The sequence below is a fragment of the Pelodiscus sinensis genome, chromosome 4 (assembly GCF_052426305.1).
Source record: "Pelodiscus sinensis isolate ZL-2025 chromosome 4, ASM5242630v1, whole genome shotgun sequence".
In the NCBI taxonomy this organism is placed as follows: domain Eukaryota; kingdom Metazoa; phylum Chordata; order Testudines; family Trionychidae; genus Pelodiscus; species Pelodiscus sinensis.
Window position 1 is genome coordinate 77,013,263 of NC_143055.1, and position 24,351 is coordinate 77,037,613.

Here is a 24,351-nt window from a genome sequence, read left to right on the forward strand (position 1 = left end):
ATCCAGAGATGAGTGCCACCCATGGGAACACAAATAACACTTTCTACTGGACTCTTCTTCATGTACCTGGGCAGTTTTCCAAACAAGCCCATATCCTGTCCAATATAGATTAGCTCTGGGAGCTCGTTTGAGATCCTAGCCTAAGGCAGAATGGCTATATGCTATGTGAGTTGAAAAACTAAGAACATTGTTTATGGGTTGTCCCTTAAAGGTCAGTCCAAAGTATATATGTTTGGGGGGGAAAAAAATCTCAGCTAGATTAGAAGAAAGTATATCCCTTTTTAGTCAAGTTCTTGGCAGCTTTCCATTTCACTGAAATGATTTATACCAAGAGAGAATAATATTGCTGGAGCACAAAAATAATAGAAGAATCACAAAAACAACAGTCACAAACTGTGTTTCCTGAGTGATCATCAGTACTTCAATTGCATGGGCTCTTCCAGAAAAGGAAATTGGGAGTGAAAAAACTGTGCTCTGAATCATCTATACTCCTTTTTAAAGAGTTGTATGAGTAGGTTTGTATAGCTTATAATGTTTAAAGGGGATGAGCTCAGCAGGACCGACAGCCTCTCTGGGCCTAGGCAAGGTGGGGTGGGAGGGAGAGGCTCTGCTTTGCGATCACCGAAACGATGAGGGTGGGGTGAAGCTGGGGTTGGGGCTAGGCCATCTTTAGCACTGCTGGGAGAGTGCTGTGTTTTCCTCAGTCAGCACTCAGTGCTGCCCAGAGTGCATTGCATGGTCTTTTGGCAGCGATTTAAAGAGCCCAGAGCTCTGGCTACTGCCACAGTAGCTTTTGTATTACCAGACCCCCAGGCCTGGATGAGCTAAAGGAAAACATTAGTAACTAAGACTATCCACATTCTAATCGCATCAACATGTCACTGACAAGTAATGGTATTCCCTGTATGCACTCACTAAAGTAGCTTCAATAGTAGGGAATATTATACAACGTAGGATGGATTCTGTCACAAGCGATACAAGGAATAAAACTATAAATATGGTAAACTCAGTGGACAGATTTCTTGCTGAACTGTGTCCCCAAATTCACTGTGTCAGTACTGAATCTAGCTCTCAGCAATTGAAATCTTTTTCATGCTCTCTGTAGTTTGTCCATATCTTGTGTGCTGTGGACCAAATGCTGCTTTCATTTGCAAGGCTTCCATGAAAAGAGCTCCCTTTCACTTATCTTTTCTCCACGTGTCATTGTATATCATTGCCCATACTTTTTTGCAGTTTAAAATGACATGCAGGGCCCAATTCTCACAAGGGTTTATTTACACTTTTTCATTGGCACAAAGGGCAGGAAACCTGGCAGCACCTAGCTGAATGAGAATTTCCCCTTTTTACAGGGAATTCTCAGGTAGCATATAGCTTCTTGCAACGACTCTTTTGGAGTCTCATTGCCAGGGCTTCTATGGCTATGTCAAGACTGCAGGCTTTTTTTGGAAGAAGCTTTTCCAGAAGAGAGCTTCTGAAAAACCTTCTTCTGAAAGAGAGCTTCCACGCTGCCAAAGCTCATTGAAAAAGCGATCTGTTTTTTCAAAAGATAACATCCACATTAATTGGATTGATTACTGTGGACGGAATGGCCACCAGGGCACCTGTGCTTTTCCCTGGAGGCCTTTTCTTTAAAAAAAAAACCTTCCTCTTCGTCATGCATACATGCCTTTTTCCAAAACAGCTTTTTTGGAAAAGGCGTTCTTCCTCGTAGAAAGAGGTTTGCCGCTGTTGGAACAAAACTCTCTGTTCTTTTGATTTTTTTTTTTTGCGAAAGAATGCGATTGTAGTGTGGACGTAACTCAGGTTTTTTCAGAAAAACGACTGTTTTAAAAAAAAAATCCTCTGCAGTGTAGACATACTCTATATGGCTATGTCTAGACTGCAGGCTTCTTTCGAAAGAGGCTCTTTCGAAAGCATCTTTCGAAAGAGCCTCTTTCGAAAGATCGCGTCTAGACTGCAGGCAGATCTTTCGAAATAGCAATCCGCTTTTTCGAAAGAGAGCACCCAGCGAGTCTGGATGCTCTCTTTCGAGGAAGCCCTATTTACATTGAAGAACGCCTTCTTTCGAAAGAGGAACTTTCGAAAGAAGGCGTTCTTCCTCGTGAAACGAGGTTTACCGCCATCGAAAGAAAAGCCGCGTTCTTTCGAAATAATTTCGAAAGAACGCGGCTTGAGTCTGGACGCAGGGGAAGTTTTTTCGGGAAAAGGCTACTTTTCCCGAAAAAACCCCTGAGTCTGGACACAGCCTATGTGGCCTTCCAAACTGGGGGTGGGGAGAAGGGAGGGAGAATCAGGGAATTATGTCTATGTCTTTCTACCTTAAGGACGAGCAGTGGCAGAAGAGGATGGGGCTGAGTGTGTGGCAGGAAGGAGTAGGACAAAGCTTTGGGGGAAGAGATAGAATGGGGAGCAGGACCATTGCTCAGGCATCAGTGGCTCCCCATGTCTAAGGAACTTCCAACACTTCTGTTGCTAAACCCTCTTACACAGAGGACCAAAAAATCTTTTGAGCAGAGAGGAACAGCCAAAAGTACTCACAAGACCAGTACAAAGTTATTAAAGTAAAAACTTGAAATAAACTAAGAGAGGGGGAGCCATAAGTTGAAGGGGAAAATTCTTTCTTATGTCTACATGTCACTCAAGGTACACACTGAAATCAAGTTTAGAGAGAACAGTTCACTGGAGCATTGTCCTCTCAGAAAATGTATGGGCATAGGGAGTTCCTAGCGTGATTCAGAATTCATAGTCAATACCCATATATAAAAATTACAAAGCCCAAGTTAATTTAAAATAAAACTACTAATTTGACAAAATTTTAAGTAATCTTGGAAAATATATACTCACCTTACAGTGCTTTTCCCATTATTTTTAGTAATTGGGGGGAAAGAAAAGATTCTCTGTATTATTATGAGCCATAAAGCAAATAGGAACTTGTGTGGAATGAATACATTTTTACTGTTTTACATTAATTTTATAGGAATTTGTGTGGTCTAGTTGGATAGGGAACCAAAGGAGGCATCAGAGATCCCAGGTTCTATGATTGGCTCTGCCACTATTCTTGTTGTGCAACCATGAACAAGTCACTTAACTTCTTTGTTCACAGGTTTCCCATCTGTAAAATGAGGCCAATGACATGTTCCCTTTTAGAACTAGCGATGAATAGCACTATGTAACTGAAAAATATTATTATTCTAGTATTTTTTAAAGCATGTTACCTTTTTAATATAAAGATGTATGATTACTGATATGTTAAAAGAGCAAGGTTTCCCCTTTACTTTGGAAGACTGGGATTTCTTAAACACATTTGCGTGCAATGCACTAGAGGGCCCTCCTGAGTTAGAAACTGCTGGAACCTACTTTAAGAAGACATACAGTTCACAGGACTTTTCACTGCAGAATTTAAAATAGAAGGGTTTTTTATAACAAGGTTCATGTAAGTTTATAGCAGTTCACATGCAAGCAGCCTCCCTATAAATCTAGTATATTTACAAAGAGCATTAAGCCTACAATCAAATATCTGAAATGTAGAGCACACTTAAATCTGGGTTGTGTGCCACAGTCCATTAAGAAACACTGCTTTTTCTAAGTTATTGGTATTACTATAGCATAAGGATTTACCAGAGCCAAGGATGGGACAAGCTGAATAGGTAAGACTATTTCTATATCTTTGTAGTAAATTGTGTTTTTTCTTCCTTGAGAGGAGATGACAGTGCTTTTTATTGTATTTGAAAATTATACTCAGTCATTCAGGAAATGCTATTTTATAGCTTCACAAGAGTGTATAGAATTAACAGTATTTTATCTTTAATGTGGCTTATGAAGCATGTGAACTGTTATTGTGCCAGAGTGTAACCATTGTTTGATAATGGAAATGTGCATATTTGTATTGGTACTGGATCGGTTAATGCACTATATTTTGAAACTAACAGCAGAAGTTGTGGTTTTAATTTGAGGACCTGCCTGTCATAAACATAAGGAGAGGAAATCTGGCTTTTCTGTGTTTTCCTCTTAATGCCGGAGTTCAGTTACTTGGGACTATAAATTGTTTCTCATGTTCCATGATGTTGGGGGTTTCTTTATTTTTCTCATTTTAATCTGAAATCTGTAAAATGGCATGTCTCTAGATCTCTGCCTTGTCTCCAGATCTATCAATTGAGAAAGAGTGATGCCATGATCTAGATCCGTGTGGATAAAGAAATATTATTTGTAATTCTTTTCCTTTTACAGCTTGCAGAGGGGACTCAGACATTTTGGATCGTGACTTGTTTAACTTTGTTTGTACAGTTGACTCCACTCATTCCCTGAAACAAGTCACTTCCCCTGTGCTGGCTGATAAGAGTTTTGCAGCTTGTTGCGGTGGAGTGTCAGAACCTTTAGTATTAAACATTTACATTCCCAGCCACACCACTAGCCCTGTGTACTGCTTGCTCTGGAAGCTATTTGGAAAAGAAAAATAGAGATCTGTGAAGGGAAATCATGCATCATCCTCCTGTCTGTAAACCACGGAAGACTATGAGCTGCTTTCATCATGTGGATTCACTGAAGAAATGACCTTCCTAGATCAGCCAGGGAAATTCATAAACTGGTTTGTTTGCTCACTGTGCACCCCACGGGTGCGGAGACTCTGGAGTGGCAGGCGCCTCAGGACCAGGAGGAATCTGTTGCTGGGGGTAGCCTGTGTGATATACCTGGGGTTTCTTGTCAGTCAAGTGGGTCACATTTTACCCCAACACAGAGGGGGACACCAGAAGGTAAATTCCAGGAGTCTTCAAAATGCTGGCCAAACACCTTTTCTGGGGATCCTGCTGGATGGCACCGTGTTCCCATCTGATCTCCAAGGGCCCCAGGTGGGTGTCAATGGGACCTCAGTCCCACACAATGTGGTGTATATCACACTGCGGTCCAAACGCAGTAAGCCCACCAACATCCGAGGCAGCGTGAAACCCAAGCTGAGGAAGAAGCATGCATTCCCTTTGCCCTTTGGGCCGCACTTTCCAGTAGATGGCCCTGGGCAGGAGGAGGCCTTGGCCCTGCAGCTGGGGAGGACTAGCCACTCTGTGGGAATAATGAGGGCAGCAGTAGCTTCAGAGACACCAGAGCACCAACTGGAGAAGCACTGGGGTAGAGAGAGGGAACTGGTGGGCAGGGGACGTCGGAGACAAGTTGGAATTTCAGGAGGTGTAAATGTGCTGCCCAAGGCTCTGGAGAGTAACATCAGGATATACAGTGAGAGGCCCCCCTCTTGGCTGAGCAAAGATGACATCTTAAGCATGCGCTTGCTGGCGGATTCCCGGATAGGCAGTATCCACGAAGCACCTTCTCAGCATGGAGTCCTGCTGGTGTTTGAGGGGAGTCCCACTGCCACAGGAGCATCTTGCAGTCAAGGGTACTGCGGCCTCATCAAGAGACCCCTTGATATGAGTGAGGTGTTTGCCTTCCACTTAGACAGGATCCTGGGGCTAAACAAGACCTTACCTTCTGTAAGCAGGAAATCGGAGTTCATCCAAGGTAACAAATTCACTTGATTTTTAGTTTCCAGCTGGGGGATTCCAGTATTTTGTGTTTGGGCAACAGCGGGCTTTAATTTCAGATGGTTCAAGAACTAACTGTACAGGGCACAGTTACAGGGAACTTAATCTGGCATCTCTGTTTTATGTAATTTCAGGGTTACCCTACAATGTAATAGTTCGGTCCTGAAGTATGTTATACACTGTACGTTTACTAATGCTTCTGGTTGCCTCATAGACTAACAGAGTAATTGAGAATAGACAGACAACTTCTTTTCCATCAAAGACTTAATGGGGGGGAGGAAGAAAGGGGTGATACTTTCTTATGTCATTTGTTGTGAATATTAAATTATATAGAAAGATGAAATTAAAGCAAGCCCAATTGAGAAGTCTGTCAGCACAGTGCTCTGTGCTTTAGGGGTTAGTTTTTACCCTTTCACTGCCCCTAGATTTCATGTTTATAAGATATTGCGGCTATCTTAAACTCATTTGTCACCAGTAGCAGATATGGGATACATTTCTGATAGCCCAAGCATCTATTTGGGGAAGTCCGAGGGCTCCTTCTTGAACTAATTTGGCATAATCCCAAAAGCACAAATACCTCTGGAAATTCAAACCGAAACTGTGTACTCACTGAAGTCTCAGAGGATTTTTCTGTTTGACAACGTAAAGCTCATGATACACTTGTGTCTAGCTAGTTAGCTAGACACACCTGCTATATTCATTGTGGTTGTACTATGTACAATGCAAATTGCTTTTAACAGAATATAATGTATTTGTTCATTCTAAAATTAAATTACATATATCTATATATAGGTAAAGCAAAAATATCATTGGAAATGTGTGATTTATCAACCCTGTGTAAGACTTCTCTCTGGAAGCCTTTACGACAATATGAATGAATCTCTAGGAATAACAGTTTGGTGGCTTTTGCATATTATTCATAGTAGCAGAGCATGGAAGGCACATTATGCATACTCTATTTTTAGGAACAGGATTTATTGCTGTAGAACTGTCATTAGGCATTAAGGTAGTTCAGTTTCAGGAATTCTGCAGAATATGGCTGCACAGAGAGAGTGCAAGCCCCTTGGAAACTGCCATTAAGTTAACTGTAGATTGAGTTGCTTAATGCCTTCAGCCTGCAACATCTTTTGGATTGACTGGGAGAGAGATTCTATTTTCTTCAGCCTCCTTTTCCCTGTAATTGGTTCTGTTCATACAGCATGAAAAGTGTTGCTAGGTAATGAGGAGAGAAAAAAGGCATTTTTCATTTGGGTCTTGTTTCATGTTTTCTAGCTAAACGGGCAAGTTTAGCTTCTGGAACAACCACAGCTCCTTATTTCTCTCCATTTGATTAATCTTGAAACATGCTGGTTTTCAAATGCTGTCTTGGTTGCCATGGTTACTTGCTTGAGTGTATTTGGCTTGGCTTGTTAATTAACTGCACAAATTTCAGTGGAGAACACCTCATCTGCTGTTCTCTTCTTATTTGGAAAAGGAGTGAAAATTATTTCAGGAAACAGGATGAACAAATAATGAACCTTCTCCTGTGGCCTTTACTCATTTGAGTAACCTGTCTGTGGGCAGCACAAGTGATTCCAGAGGGACTGTATGATAATAACTGCTCATGAGAAAGAGAGCAATGCAGGATTGGACCCTTTTACAGTTTCTAAGCTGACACATTCCTATAGCTTGCCTTAGTCATGGTGTAATTAATGTAACAAGACATGCTTGATGTAGCATTAAAATCTTTTTAAAAGGTCCTTCATTTTGTGAAAAATGTTAACATAAGAATGGCCATACTGAGTCAGACCAAAGATCCATCTAGTCCAGTATCTTGTCTTCAGACAGTGGCCAATGCCAGATGGCCCAGAGGAAATGAACAGAACAGGTAATCACCAAATGATCCCACCCCATCACCCATTCCCAGCTTCTGAAAACAGAAGCCTGGGATACCATTCCTACCCATCTTGGCTAATAACCATTGATGGACCTATCCTCCATGAATTTATCTAGTTCTTTTTTGAACCCTTTTAAAGTCCTGGCCTTCACAACATCCTCTGGCAAGGAGTTCCACAGGTTGACTGTCTGTTGTGTGAAGAAGTACTTCATTTTGTTTGTTTTAAACCTGCTACCTATTAATTTCATTTGGTGACCCCTAGTTTTTATGTTATGGAAACAAGTAAATAACTTCTCCTTATTCACTTTATACCAGTCATGATTTTATAGACCTCTATCATATCCCACCTAAGCTGAAAAGTCTTAGTCCCAGCTTTTTAATCACTCTTCATATGACAGCCATTTTCAAAGAGGTGCTTTGTAAATCCCCAAACAACTTTGATTTATTTGTTTGTTTTTGCAGCTCCTCCCCTAATAGGTGACAGAGAGGCTTGCAAAATACTTTACCTGAGCTCTCTGCTTGCCATTTTCCTATTTATTCTGTGACACTTCTGCCTTGCTAGAATGGAAAATTGGGCATAACTATTTCTTCAATGTCCTTTGCTAGTGATTTATCAAGAGTAACATAGCTATAAAGACTAATGCTGGACCAAATTTTTCACAGTTTTGATTTGAAAACCAAGCAAATATATTTCTATGCATGTGAAAATATAAATGCCAATTTGTGTTGGAAGATCGCCTTTCGTTCCAAGAGATAAATGAGCAAAGTAAGGTCCGCAAAGAAGTGGGAAAATTACATAAATGTATGGTAAGGACTTTGGTTCAAATAGTGGATGATCCTACATCCAAGCCTTCTGAAGTCCACATGAACATCCTAGGGCTAAAAATCTGGGCTTTAGGTCTGGTAATGTCAACATGGAGGTGTGGAATTAGGGAGAATCTCATGTACAGAGTATGCTTCCAAATAGATCAGTAGCTGTTCTTCATGCTGCCCTGAGGTTTTCAGGCCATTCCTGTCCCAGTTCTGTGCCCCCTTACCTAGAAAACAAGCAGGGATACCTATAGTTGTTTGGTGTCAGGGCACAGCCAATCTTATTCTGGACTTTGGCCAAGCAAAAGGACTGCATAGCATGTCCATAATTTCTTCACCTGTAGACTGGGGATGTGTGTGTTCAACTGGCATACTTAGGACCCAGTCTGTAGTGAAGTAGCAGGATATGGGGAAAAGGAAAGAGCAGGCAACTCCACAGGAACTGGTATGCATGGGGAGCCGACTTAAAACTGGCTCTCTGTGTGCACCGCTTGCTCTCCACGTGTAAACATGTAACTGTTGAAATTTTCAGCGGTTACATATTTACCTAAAGCAGTGTTTCTCAAAGTAGATCCACTCTGAGGCTATGTCTAGACTGCAAGCCTCTTTCGAAAGAGGCTCTTTCGAAAGATACTTTCGAAAGAGCCTCTTTCGAAAGAGCGCGTCTAGACTGCACGCGGAATTTCGAAAAAGCAAGCCGCTTTTTCGAAAGAAAGCACCCAGTGAGTCTGGATGCTCTCTTTCTAAAAAGCCTGTTTGCTGTCAAGAACGCCTTCTTTCGAAAGAGCACTTTCGAAAGAAGGCGTTCTTCCTCGTGGAATTAGGTTTACCACCGTCGAAAGAAAAGCCGCATTCTTTCGATTTAATTTTGAAAGAACGCGGCTGCAGTCTAGACGCAGGTGAAGTTTTTTCGAAAAAAGGCTACTTTTTTCGAAAAAACCCCTGAGTCTGGACACAGCCTGAGAGACCTGCTAACTGGCTGCTCTGGTTTGTATATTTACTGGCTCTGCAGTCACGGAACCTCATGGCTCCCATTGGCTCCGGTTTGTTGTTTGCAGTCAAAGGGAGCCAGCAGAAGTTGTGTGGGCTGGCTGCTGCTTCCTAATGGAGTGGCCCGTTAGCAGATGTCTCAGAGTGGATCAGCTGACCACTTTGAGAAACACTGACCTAAATAAACACATTATAACATCCTAAGTCCTTACTGGATCCACTAAATGTAACCCCAGAAGATTGATTTCTGGTGTTAAGAGAGATGATTCTGGTTTCATTGATTTCAGGACCAACCTCAGCTGAACATCTTTATTTTTGCTTAGGGCTTGCAATATTTCCCCTCTCAACCTCAGGTTTTCTGATGTACTGAAATGAGTCCTATATCTGTTTATGTGGGCTTGATCCTCATATGTCTTGAACTGGCATAGCTCCATTGAAATCAGCAGAGCTGTGCCAGTTTATACCAGCCGAAGATCTTGGCCACTGAATATTATGTAGTTGTTTTTGCACCAGAAACCTATTTAGAGTGCAGAAGTATTTGATTTTGAATAGCATTGTTTCTGCTCACTTCAAGATTGGCTGTGTGCAAATAGATGCTAGTAATTTGGCATAGAGATGATAGAAAGTTCCATTGAGTATAGATGCCATGTTTCTTTACAAAACTCTATACAGTGATAAATATAACAGAAGATTTTCTCTTATACCTGACACATTTAGCATGCTCTTTCCATCACACCAAATGATATGACATTCATATCAATGATTCATTGATTAATTTGTTATTAATCATTAATGTCAGGGTAGTGAGAACTCACTCTTATGTATTCAGCAGCTTTTAAATTATGCTTCTGTAGATGCCCTTTTTCAGACTGACACACTGAGACCTGCTTGTTGTCAAATAGCCGTTTCTGAGTGAGAGACCAGAGGGAATATTCTCACAACAATTTGTAAAACAAAAATCCAATACTTATGCACACCTCACACATTCTTTTAAATCTGCATTCATGCTCTAAGATTTTCTTCCCTTCCAAGATTTCTCCAAAGTGTGTAATGCTTACTGCTTAAGCGCTTCTGAGTATTGTTTCAATGGCTTACACCATTTCCTTATACAGTAGTTCAGAGGGTTAGCTTAACCTCAGAAGGTTTTATCAAGATAGCTATACCAGTCCCTAGTGGGGACACAGCTTGTATCAGCAAAATGAGGTGTGGGTTTTTGTTTTGTTTGTTATATATTTTTTGGCCACTGTAGTTAGCTCACCTTCCCCAATAAGCTGCACTAGCAAAAGACTCCTTTGCTGGTATAAGCTGTGTGCCATGTTCCTCCTCACAATTTAATTTTTTTTTTAATTAACAGACCTTGGGTATGCTCCAGTAATTCCATTTATGTTAGAAAGTTAAAAGGTTTTGTTTTGGTTTATCTTTGTTTCCTGTGAATCACAAACATTTCCTGTGTTTAGTCTTTTAAAAATTCTGAATGGAAATTGGCATGATATTGTCATAACCTTAAAATAATAAACAACAACGAGGTGATGGTCATTATGCTGACCTTTTTGGATGTGCGGGAAGGCATTTGCTTTGTTTAGAGGACATTGATATATCTGCTTTGGGAGAAAAGCCATAAATTATTGCATGCACGTTGATTATTGATATAAAGAAAATAGATTAAATTCTGGGCCCATCAACATATAATATTTTTAACTCTGATACAGAGCTTTTTTCTATGGGTTTCAAAGTGCTTTACAAAGGAAGGGAATTACCACTATCCCTACTGTATAAATAAAGAGAAAGCAATACTCAGAGGTCATCTGGCTAAAGTTAAGAGGTATGTTGGTGACAGACTCAGAAGTGGATCCCAGAATTAGAGATGCTGGGGGAATGGACTGAATATGGAAGATTTGGGCCAAGCTTTTCAAATGTAAATTCTCTGAAGTTATGCTCTTATATCCTTATTTAGGCAACTAAATAAGTGTCCTGATTTTTAAAACTGCTGAGCCTCATTGACTTCAGGGGAAGAAGAAGAGAAAGAAGCTGAATATGACAGAGGAAGATGGTGTAGCTATTAGTGAAGGAAGTGAAAGGAAGCAGATGGAAGGGCATATGAAGAAAAAAACTTAGTTCTGGGTTGGAGAGGCCTCGTTTAAGAAAACAGGCTAATAGGAAAGTTCTAGGGGTGGTTGGAGTTATACACTGAATTCATTTGTGTGTGATAACCTTGATTGTGTGTGAGTGCCAGGATTTGGTGAAGTTAGAAATATGCCTGGTCTTAATGGTACAGCCCATTTTGTTGCATCTCAGGTTTCTGAATCAGGTTGAGCAGGTTTTTATTAGTGAAGGATTGCTCAAGGTCATTGTGTCCTGGGAGAATTCAGTGGTATAAAAAGTACACTGACCTTGTTGGCAGATGAGACATTGCTAAGAATGGGCAAACACCAGTTGTCCTTCCTGATTTGTTGTCCTTGCTGATTATTTTAGGTTGGTCAGCATCTTCTGATGTTTTACGAACTTGGTTGCAGATCTTGTCAGGACTGGATAGATTCTTTCTTAAGTAAATCTGTTTGTTGCTCTCAGAAAGATGCCAGAGGGTGCTATTGGAATCAATGTTCTGGGAGTGTTCTGGACGCAATATGATTATTTAGATGTACCATAAAATGTGACCATTTTGCCCTGTACTTTTTTGCTCACTAATCACAACTACCACACAAAAATTACAAACCTTAGATCATATTCCAGTAACTGCAATCTAATAACTTGTCGTATAAATGTTTCCTTCTTTGCATACCATGTAATTTCCCTGCTTCCATCTCAAAAAATTACTCTGCTCTGAAGTGAAACAACAGTATTCAATCCTGATTCAGTGTTTTAGTGTCAAATTTAAGCCATCAGGCAGAACAACAGAGTTTGCCACAAGAACTTTTGTACCATTGGAAAAAAAATTCCCCAACAGGATATACAGCACTTATTTATAGCCTTGGTGTGGTATGTTCTGTGATATAGGACTTAAATATGGTGACATTATTACATAGTGAATGGCAATTTTGGGGTAATTTTTAGAGGTTTCTAAAATGTGTATTGAGGATTGAGTTGGAATGGCAAGCTGATATTTTAATAGGTGGGGGTTTCCTGGTCCTACTTGTGGGGAAGGGCATTCTGTAACAAAGCATCCTATCTGGTCAATCTAGAAAGAGCAATGTAAAAACAAGGTACGGATGATTGTGCTTCATTGCTTTAGGAAGGAGTCTCACTCTCTCTCTTGTTATCACTCTGAATTCTAAGAATTAAAGTAGTGTTACCTTAAATCTTCTATCAATTATTTTTTCATCTAGCTTATGTGATTAGAAATTCTTCCTCTCTCTGAGGTCTGCCTAAATGGAATCATCGTGCCTAAGGCACCTGTTTTTATATCTGGCAGGATAAGACAAATATAATTGATATGCATTTAGAAACTGATTAAACTTTCTAAAATGGATTTCCTGTAAGATATGTATCCTATATGAAGACACATGATGCTGTGGGGTGGAGTAAAGGTCTTTTTGGCCTCCTCTGGGATGACTGGTATGTCTCATTGGCATGGACATAGTGCTCATGAATGATAAAGCCCAAGTCATGCCACACCCTTACATAGTCTATCTATAATTTTTCTAGTTACAGGTGTGAAACCTTATCTCTGTAGGAGCAAAACTTTAAAGATGACAAAATAAATCCATTTGGGTTGGACTCCAGGGTTTGCTCTTTTCATATTTGCTTGAGAAAGGAGGAAACATTGGGCTAGAGCCTCCACTGGTGAAAAATCAACATTGTTTCATTACCCCTGCTGTGGATTGGCTGCCAAACTTTTTAAATGTGATTTTAATGAATAGCCTTCCAAAGCAGAGTGACTTTTAAGCAGACAGCTCTTATGGCAAACAGAGAGCAGTTCTCAGGTATTGAGACATTCTCCTTTTCTGTGGTGGCTGTTCTCATATGTGGAATATGAACACATAAACCAAACTATTGGGGCTTGATAGTTTTTTCCTGCCACATCTGAAAAGTCTGTTTTAAAAACAAATGCTGTAATCAATGATACCCAAGACCATGTTTAAAGACTGACCACATTCTTTTAGTTTCCAATAGAAAAGAATTATTCAAATATGGTAATGATTCTATTTTTCCTCTTCTCAGATGGTCTACCATGTCCCGTTATTCTCTGGGACTCTTCACTAACTCCAACAAATAATAGGACCCATTCGTCAGTGAAGCTAAATTGGGGGGCCTATCAGCAGCTATTGAAGCAGAAATGCTGGCAGAATGGCAAAGTTCCCAAAGCTGAGTGGGGCTGTACTGAGGTCCATCACCATGAGTGGTCTAAGATGGCACTCTTTGATTTCCTTCTGCAGGTAAGGGAGCAATGTGACGTTTTTACTGTTTACACAGAATATCAATGTTTGCAAGATTTATCTGAGCACCATTCTCCTTAAGGATAAACTGTTTCCACAGATGTATCCAATGAAAAAATTCACTCTTGGTTGCAGTTTTGCAGAAGGGGAGTGTTTAAAAAGATGGTTTTAGGTTTTGTCTTTAATGAGAAAGGTTTGTGTTTGTGTCCCTTTGCCTTGTTTCTGGTACGTTGTACAACCCTAAAGTTAAAAAAGATCAGGTCTTATTCAGCACTGCCTTGCACCTTTATTCATTTACACTTGTGCAAAGTGGGGGTAAACTGCTGCCATTCTAGTTTGGTAGCATTTTACATCCATAGGTGTAAATAAATATACAAGGCACTGGACAGTCAGGACCTCTATTTGTAAGGCACAGTGACAGATCCTTAGCTGATGTGACTCATTTTCATTCCATTTAGTAGAACTCAGCTATGGAGGATTTGGCCCTAAGCCATTTTGCAGCACCAGTCTCATGCTCTTGAAAAAGGCAGAGCATCACCTGCAATGACACCAGTTCCTTCATGTCCCCTTCTCCAGCAAAAGGCCGCTGGCACTGAGCCATAGATGCGAGAATCTCATTGGTCTTTCTTCTTGTTAATGTTTTTAAAAGAACATACGGCATTCCTTCTTCAGCATTCTTCCTGCCAAGAGGACATTGAGTGAATGTAACATGGGTCCCAGTGTGAAGGTGATGGCCAAAATGGCTAATGGAATCTTTGGATGTATAAAAAGGGGCATATTGAGTAGAGTCAAGAATATTTTACCCTTGTATCTGGCATTGGTGCAGCCACTACTGGAGTATGCTGTCCATTTCAAGTGCCAATAAGACAATCAGGATTTATGTTGAAAAAACGGAGATAGTTCAGAAGAGCAACAAGAATTATTTTAAAAATTTGAAAACATAGACTCAAGGAGTTCAATCTATTTATTTTTCTAAATACTGTACTGTAGAAGGTTATGAGATGATTTTATTCCGACATAAAAAATATTTAATATTAGAGGGCTCTTTATTGTAGTAGGCAAAGGCATAACAAGATACCATAGCCGGAAGATGAAGCAAGACAAATTTAAATTATTAATGAGACACACATTCTTAACACTTTGCCAAGGAATGTGGTGGATTCTCCATCGACAGACAATTCTAAACCAAAATCAGATTTTACTTTTTAACAGAAATGGTCTAATGGTGCATGGGAAATTCTGTGGCCAGTTTTATACAGGAAGTCAGACTAGATATTCACAAGTGGTCCCTTCTAGCTTTATAATCTATGACATGTGAATGCTCTTTCCACACATCCCTAGGATTTCACAATTGAGTGTGCAAACAAAAAATGGGAAAATGATTATGAAGCAGTATTGCAAGAAAGGACTTGGAAGTTATAGAGGATCACTGCTAAATATGAATCAACACTGTAACATTGATCAAAGAAGAAAACTTCATTTTGGGATGTAGCACATGGAGGGAATTTATGAAGGTCTTCCATTTCCCCCCTGCGTGATATGGAGATGTGGGTAAATTGTTTCTCCGGGAGCTACTGTTAGTTCAGTACACCTCTGCATAGTCCCCACCAGATACCTTCATCTAGGAGCTACAATAGTCCCTGGATATATTCTGCATTTCACTTCACATACAACTCTACTTTCTAGAAAGTTATGATTTTTTTAAGTGTAGAAATCTCTGTCCTTCCCAAGTTTTTTTTTTTTTAAACCAGGATGAATCGATGTTGAAATTTAGAGTTATATTTATGCAACACTGCTTGAGGTAATTATAGGATATGAATTTTCTGCTTAAATTAAGTTGTCATTTGTGTAATGATTCCATCCTCAATCCTACCACGTATGAGTAATGCTTGTAATCTGATATAAAGTCATATGTGGATTATATTGATCCTAAACATAGCAATAGCACTATAGGAATAGAACAGTGTGCGTCAGAGCATTTTAAATGGGTTTTGATTTGTTAATCTAAAAATGCTAATGTGTTCTCTTCTAATGGTGTAAAAGATAGCATGGTTCCTATACTGATGTACAGAAGTATCTATTATTTTTTAATTTAAGTATCTCCTAGAGTAAAGACAGCAATTTAGCAATGAACATTATGTTAACTCTGTGGTTATCCAGAAATAAAAGTTAACTACTCGATGAGATGCAGAAGGCTTGAGCCATTCATGAAATAAAAAGGAAGCAAATCACTTTTACAAGGCAGGCTATGAATCTGGGATGTCCTGTGATTCCAATAAATGCTCTGCCAATTGTCAGAAGTGTATGCCAAACAGCTGAATAGGTGTTTCAGAGATTTGCTCATTTGAATGCTGAAGTGCACTCAGGGTGTACTTGAACATAAAACAAACTTTAGAAACATTTCAGCAGGAGAAAACTGATGCCTGAAAAATCCATAAAAAAGGGACAGATTGACAAGGGAATCTGAGGTGACGTGACCAATATAATGAGTTTTAGTCATCATTAGTAAAAGTGATCAATATTCTAAGAGTATTGCACTTAAATGGATCGAGATGTTTCAGTTAGCTAGTAATTCTCTAACTGCATTTCAAGTATTGCATTTCAGTTTTAACCTCTGAGCTATTCCAGTACTAGTAAGCACACTTATTTTCCTGAATAACTTCAAACATGTTGATTCTCACATTTTCTCATCACCTGAGAGATGATGACTAGTTTCCCTTTATTCAAACTTGGAGATTTTCCTGATCATCGCCATTTCCAGCTAGCTTTCCCTTGATATATCACACAGTCACATTCACTATAGAGTATGGCATACCTGTGTAAAGATTTCCTAGGCCACGTCTTAGGAAAGTAACTAGCACTAAAAATCAAGGGAGTAAATTTCTGTTCGTGGAAAGATTTTGATTTTGAACTGAGAAGAAAGATACAGAGAAATTGGAGGGAATTTGAAGAACAAGGGACAGTAGTTGAAGGGATTAATGAAGAAAAAATAAAAGGAGTAAATATATGTAGCTTATCTGATGATAGAGGAGGGAGAGGTATAAGGTATGATAACAGGTTACAACTAGCTGAAATGTGTAACTGTCAGGAAAGCAAGGGGCTTACACAGGGTGGTCCTGGTAAACAGAAGAAGGATTAATGGAACGGATGACCTTGATCAAAGAGGAAAATAGTCTGCATACCAAGGAAAGTATGTTAAGAGTGCAATCTACTAGACCATGGAAGTGTTTTTTTCAAGTAAAACCTCCACCATATGAGTTATTTAAAACTAGGAAAATACATGAGACACAAGATATAAAAGTATATTAAGTACACAAAAACATTGCTAAACATTTAAAGTTGCAAAGCCAAGCTCTCAAAAGTTAGGACGTGCCAGATTTAAGGGCTGCCTATGTAATCCTAATTCAGACCTCTTGGGCAGATGCATTTTGATTCAGTAATTACATAAACACAAAATAAATGAACACTTTTAACCTGTACTTCAGTTCCCTCTCAGTAAAATCAGGATAATAATATCATCTCACCTTACTGACATGTTAAGAAGATAAATGAATGTTTTGTAAAGCACCATGTCCATGAGGGTAATTATCAGGAAACTGATAATTCTGTATTCACAACAGGGTTCAACTATTGAGCAGTAAATCAGGCTCTGGCCACACATTGAACAGTGAGGATAAAACTAAACATTGAATAGCTCATTTAATTGATTACCATCTGTCCTGGACATTGAATGAAACAGAGTATGGCATGATCACTTTTTTCCAAAATCTAACAAGTCTAAGTAATAGGAAGCCTGGATGCTTAACCAGAGTAAGACATGGTGATGCTGAGCATCACAGTGCCTGGCTTTGAACTTCTAGATGCCTAAATATGTTTCACAAAGTCTGAGTTTGTTACCAAAGCCCCTATGAAGCAAATGGGGAGAAATAGGTGGCTTTATAAGATTCATAACCATTAGGGAAGGAGCCTACGTTAGCCAATCAGATATACTGAAAAAGGAGTGTGTGGTAAGTGCCCCTCCCTTGAGATATGTGTCTAAGTTGACACTGCAGGGGGGCCCCTATCGCTGCTCGTATTTTACAGCTAGGGACCCTCTTTGGAATTATAGACCTATGCCATTTTTGCAAGAAGACAGCGGTGGGGGGGGGTAAAGGAGGCCAACCACTTCCTTCCCTCATATCTCTTGGCTCAGTGCTTAGGGTATGCACCTGAGATGTGGATTGAGGTCCCCCATTGTGAAGATGTGCCTCCTCATTGGTTGAGTGCTCTGACCATTTGCTGTGAGATATTCTGAGGTGGGGCTCCCTTCATCTCTCCCGTATGTGCTGTTGCAATCCAGATTAAATAACTGAAGACACATTTGGGCCAGAGAGGGAGAGCAGATAGAGGAGTGACTCAGTAGCTTGGTAGTTAGCTCTCTCACACAGGATGTGGGGATCCAGTGCCTCTACAACAGTGACTCTTTATTTAACCACAGTGGAACAGCTCCACATGGAGATCTACCGAGGATGTAGCACCTCAGCATAGCCCAGTGGTTAGACCACTCGTCTAACAAGTAGTAGACCCTAATCCCTTCATGTGGCTGGCAGCCTCTGACTGATGCTCTCCCACATCTCAGATGAGTATCCTGACTAGGGCTAAAAGTTACCAGGAAGAGTTTGCTTTTCTCGCCTTCTCCCTACCCCCATGTGTATTGAACTTGCCTAAGGGGCCCAATCTGGTAGGTGCACTCAGAGTCACCTTCATGTGTCTCAGTTGACTGAACACCTATCTTTCCCTGGAGCTAAGGTGGAAGATAGGCATCCAGATGCCTAAAGGAAAGCAGCAATGTGCTTGCTGAGAGACAGAAATGTAGGCTTCCGAGGACCTACTACTGTAAAAACTTTGGTGCTGAGTTTAGGTACCTACAATGTTCAGCAGGCATTTTGGTCATCACAATGGAACTTAAAACTCAGACTTGGGCACCCAACTCCTTTTGTGCCTCTAGACCAGTAGGACTAAATGAGTCAAACTTTGTATCCTGTTGCATTTCATTTTAGTCATATGTTATTTTCATTTCTAGGTCTACAATCGACTGGACAGAAACTGCTGTGGGTTCAAACCTCGCAAGGAGGATTCCTGTGTTCAGAAAGGACTGAAACTGAAATGTGAGGATCAAGACTCTGTTGACCTGGCGCACATTATTCAGAGAAGGCATGACCGTAGGCACTTGGTCTTTATAGATAATAAAGGTTTCTTTGACAGAAGCGAAGACAATCTGGATTTCAAAATATTACAAGGAATCAAAGAGTAAGTTTTAGAACATCCCTACAAATTTGCATGGGGTTCAGTAGATTTTTTCCTATCCACTCCTGAATGAAAAGGCTGTGCAGGAAGTCTGCGGGGATTAGGAGTTGGTGAATGGGATGAGGAATCTTTCTTGTTTTTCCCCAGGCACATTAAAGACGTGTCCCAGTGTCTGTCCTATGTCTCCTCCATAGGAAAATTTGACTAAACTAAGTTATAGAGATACACATGTTTGTGTGTAGGCAGGTATTATTTCTTGGACAGTCGCACACAGTTTTACAGCTAAGTGCTTTACAGAAAAGATGAGGCAAGATCTTTTCCTCAAAGGCATGATTGACAAAAGGGAGGTGAAGCGGAAGGGAACATGGAGCGGTGTGTGTGTGCAAGATCAATAAACCTATCTAGACTAGGAAAATCTGCACCACTCTAACTTCACTGGTGTCATTACATGGTAGAAACTTCTAATGTAGACATTCTGCAAATGGGTAAGTCACCACAGTAAACCCTCAGTGCAGAAACACCACATGCTGTCAGTTATTGATAGCGCAAGCCCCATTTATGTAGATTGTCCTGCACACATCTGTATTTCACACTGCTTTAAAAGAAAAACAAAACAAAAAGAGATCTTTATAAATATAGGTCCTAAAATGCAACTTTTCTCTCAAGCTTCTCAAGGAAAGAATTGCAGAACTCTACAGTCTTTAAAAAAAATGCAGCTAGAAAGCCGCTTTTTTTTTTTTTTAAGCCTAGAGAATTTAGGATATTTTTGAGTAATGTGGACTTGAATCATTGGTACATTTAAGTCACTATTGTGGGTAAAAATTGCTTTAACTGGACATTGGAGGGTTCCCTTTCAGTTCTGAATAGGGGGTCTCATTTGATGATGTAGAGTTTCCAAAGCAGCTCTCACATCCCCCCTTTCCTGGCCATCAGAATATATTGGGCATGGCCAGGTTAGCCCTGTGCCTGGTTGATCCCTAGCAGGCCAGATAACCCCAGAATCAGAGTACATACATTCATAAACATCCCATCGGGGACTGCTCAGCTAGTTGGCCAGACTGGAGAGCAAGTGCCATCATAGGTGCTGATTCCATGGTGTCCTGAAACTGGAGCACCCATTAGGAAAATTAGTAGATGTTCAACACTTACGGGCAGCTAAGCAATCCCTGTTTGCCTCTCTTTCCCCCTGTGCTTCTTGTCTGCAGATATCCCCATTGACCAACTCCTTCCCTGACCTCCCAGTGCTCTGGAGCCCCACAAACAGCTGATTCATGGTGCCCAGCAAGTTCTGGGAGTGCAGGGGAGGAGCAGAAGTGGGACACACTGTGGGGAGGAGAAGGAAGTGGGTAGGGACTTGAGGAAATGAGAGGAATGGAGGCAGAGTGGGGGGGGAGGTCGGATTTTGGAAGAGGTTGGAATGTAGTGGGGCAGGGACAGAGTTGGAATGGGAAGAGGCAGGCAGAGCAGGATCTAGGGGGAAGTGCTAGAGTGGGGGCAGGGCCTGGGCAGAGTGGGGGTTCAAGGACCCCAGCTAGAGGAGAAGTCAGAGCCTATGAGAGCCACTATCATAACTATGACCCTATCTCATCAAACTACTGCAGTGTCTAATTTAAATAGATGAGGTAGATATGAATGGGACTGTGTACATATATATAGGCAGGCACTGAAATACGTTGATGGCTACATAGCATTTGTTATTAAAACACAACATAAATATTGTAAAAAAGCTTAAAAGGGGTCGCCGAGTTAGTTTGTAACAGGAAAAACTTAAAAAATAACCAATAGTCTGGTAGCACTTTAAAGATCAACAAAATATGTAGATGGTATCATGAGCTTTCATGGGCACAACCCACGTAGCTCAGAGTGATGCCAAGGCTGATAAACTCCTTTATGTTTTTTCAGGTTCCCTGAATCAGCAATTTCAGTGTTGAAAAGCCAACGCTTGCGAGAGAAGCTTCTACAGTCTCTGTTCCTTGACAAAGTATATTGGGAGAGCCAAGGAGGTCGCCAAGGAATTGAGAAACTGATTGATGTGGTAGAAAGGCGGGCCAAAATTCTTCTGACCTATATAAATGCACATGGAGCCAAAGTATTACCCATGAATGAATAAAAGTCTTTTTATTTCTAACTCTAAAAATTATATAAAACTTTATATAAGGCAATAACTGATGGCAAAATTAGTGTTTCTTTTAAAATTCTTTTAAATTCCAAAACATAACATTAAAATGATAAGCCTGGGCTTTTTTAAAGCCATTTGGAAAAAAATGTTATATAGTATAAAAGTGCTAGTTCTCTAACATTTGAAATTCTTAAATACAGCTAGTTCTGTGTTTTTCTAAGAAAGATGTCTAAGCAGTGTAATAAAGAATGCAATAATTTAATTTTGGATTATTAATCTGCTAACGTTTCTTTTATGCTCTCAGGATATGTCTAGACTGAAGAGCTTTTCCAGCATACCGGAAAAGCTCAGCCATGTCCAAGGAACACATCCACTTTTTTGGAACAGTTTCTGAAAAAGCAGACATGTTCTTTCAGCATCTCTGTATTCCTTTCGGTGAGATGAATAAGGGATATTCCAAAAGAGGAGTTTTTTCCAAAATTTGGCAGCGTAGACAGGCCAAATTTCGGAAAAGACTCTTTCAGGAAAAAAAAGCGGAAAAAGATACGCAAAAAGATACGTGTTTCACAATTTGCATATCTTTTTCCTACTTTTCTCGGCAGCGTGGACATAGCCTCAGTTAAAGATAGATATATCTCCACTTGATTCTTTTGCCAGCTGTGTATTAATTAAGAGTGGGATTTTCAAAAACGCTTAGCACTGGCCAACTGCTCTTATCAGAATCAAGGAAGTTTTAGCATTAATTTAATTGGGAGCAGAATTAAGCCAATGTTGAGCACTTTTGATTGGAAGTCCCAAATCTTAATGCATAACCAAACCTCCAATAGAGAATGTTAATTCGGGGAGTTGCATTCTTTCTTTTTGTTCCTTAAGAACACAAAAACTTCTAGTTTATCCTATGGCTGATATTTGTACTGCATCTGTGACATCCAGGGACCAAATTCAGCTCTTTTGTAAACAGATATGACTTCAATTGAAGGCAATGAAACTGGGCCTTTTTGATGCTTAATACAGGTCAAAGAAAGAATCTAAATTTTGCCTGCGAACAAGAACCCAGGACACTTTGCACTTAAGCTAACTTTAAGGAGTGGAATTTTACTAAGTGGTAACCTTTAGCTTATATTGAAATTGCTGAACCAAATATTTTAGTAACACAATAGTGTGGAAGAGGTATAACAACATTGCTCTAACAAAGGAAATAAATAATGATTAACTACAAGCAGTGTTCTCTCTAAGCTGTGTGGCAGCATAGCTTCACAGGTGATTAATCAGCCCCACTCAGTCAGTCATCTCTGTGCACCCAGCCCTGAGCCTATGACTGGGTGGGGCTGATTAATCACCTGTGAAGCTGTGCTAGTGCACAGCTTAGAGGGAACTGCTGACTATAAGCTGTTGCCCTATTTGGAAAGTTACAAGAGAACAGCAGTTTTAGAAAATAACCTAAGATAAGAAGAATGTGTGAAAGGGAATAAATAGGTAAGGCTGGAATGATAAATAATAGAATAATAAGGGTATAATTACCCTGCGAAATCGAGAGAGAGAGCATTTGAAGATTGAACACAGGTTGTAAGAAAACTACGGGGTAGGTCTTCTGCAGTCTGGGGTGTCTTTAATAACTGTTAAATCAATAAATCCAATCAAACCTGACTTATTAAACTAACATCAGATCCAAAAGAACCCCTCTCACTAAACATACAAACATAGACATATAATCACAATTTAAATTTTTACTGGTAATCAATGAATAATTTATCAATAACCAACTTTCAATAGCTTGTTTATATCCCCACCACAAGGACAAATATTTTCTCACCAATGATTTATTTGGAACGCAACTGCCTTTTTTTGGTCCACAGTTTGTCTAGTTTGGTCTGCAGATTGACAAGTGCCTTTTTTTGAGTGTAATAAATATTCATCATTTTAATTGTTTGGTACTTATGGGTCAAATGGTAGATTTCTGTTTCCTGTTGGACTGAATCCAACTTCAAGAATCAGATTTCCAGTGCAGCTAATGGTGATTATAAATTCCATATCAGCTATCTGTGTGTATTCTGCTATATTAGAGTACATATTTTTACTTCTACAAATGTTCCTGGCAATAAACTCATTTTCTTGAATTCTGACAGAAAGGAAACAAGAAGGAAATTAATATTGTAAAATTTAAACTGAAAATGTTGTTTTCAATATTCTCTCAACTTCAAATGCAGTCTCTTGTGTTCCATTAAGAATGTCCACTATTCTTCAAGAAGATATTTTGCTGTTATATGTGATGAATCATGAAGTAACAACGAAGCATATCCTCAACAGGTTTAAACTGTAGCTGTGACTTCAAAAAGTTATGACAACCCACACTAGTTGAAATCTGTCAGAAGTATTTCTGAATAGAGGGGTATTGGGCAAGTGACAAACTCTCCACCGTTCATTATGAAAAAGACTTTTCCTAGGTCTTAATGTGCTTCCAGATATAATAAAACATAAATCATTATTGAATACCATGACAATATAGCTGTTTGTGGTACTCACTAGACATTCAAGAAAGTTTTTTTCCCCTTTGAACATGTAAGAAGGTTAGTAGGGCATGTTACACGTGTCTATATGTTCTCATCTCTGATCATGTATGCACAACAGTATTTTTCCAATGTGAGAAATTTAAAAAATGTTGTATAAGGTTTTTAATAAAAAGTTTTAAATGAGTTGAATCCCATCACTTACAGTGGATGCTGCTCTCACTTAACACAAATCAGAAGGAATATCTGTGGAGGTCTCCTGCCAGATGTTGTTATATTTCAATTTTACATTAACTTAGGGTCTGGCTAAGGCAAAGCCTAGAGAAAAGTAGTTAACAAAGAGGAGAAAGAAATGGAATGCAGAGAGAGCATTTTGATATTCTTTTATTTTAAATGGATTCATAGGTGCTTGAATATGGGGTTCTGGGGTGCTGCTGTATCCAGGGGTGCTGGAATGATATTTATAGTGGGGAGTGCTGTGAGCCATGGAACCAAACTGTTAACCCTGCATATGATGGAAACCACTTGAAGCCAGCAGGTCATGTATCAGTATATCTAGTACCATACCAACTGGCTTCAAGTAGTTTCCATCGTATACAGGGTTTACAGTTTGGTTCCATGGCTCACAGCACCCCCACTATACCTATTATTCCAGCTCCCCAAAATCAATTAATCATATTTTTGTGTAGAGTTCTCTTTTTCCCTGGATGCCATACAATGCTGTGTGTGAGTTTTACACATTTTGTGTATTTAGCCAAAGATAGTGCCAATACCTTAAGCAGCCACCACAGGGTGTAAGGTCTCTCTGAGGCTTATGACAAAGCCAGTATTAACTTTTCCTTACTGGGTGAAGGAGGCT

The 24,351-nt window shown here is 39.8% G+C and overlaps 1 protein-coding gene across 1 annotated transcript; it reads left to right on the forward strand.

The window, feature by feature from the left end:
* Positions 1-3,377: 3,377 nt before the first annotated feature.
* On the forward strand, positions 3,378-23,689 carry GASK1B (golgi associated kinase 1B). Its single transcript, XM_006121862.5, has 5 exons — positions 3,378-3,647; positions 4,228-5,508; positions 13,366-13,580; positions 18,643-18,869; positions 20,769-23,689. Exons 2-5 carry the CDS (start codon positions 4,548-4,550, stop codon positions 20,974-20,976), a joined length of 1,611 nt encoding a protein of 536 aa, XP_006121924.3. The 5' UTR covers positions 3,378-3,647; positions 4,228-4,547; the 3' UTR covers positions 20,977-23,689.
* Positions 23,690-24,351: the final 662 nt, after the last annotated feature.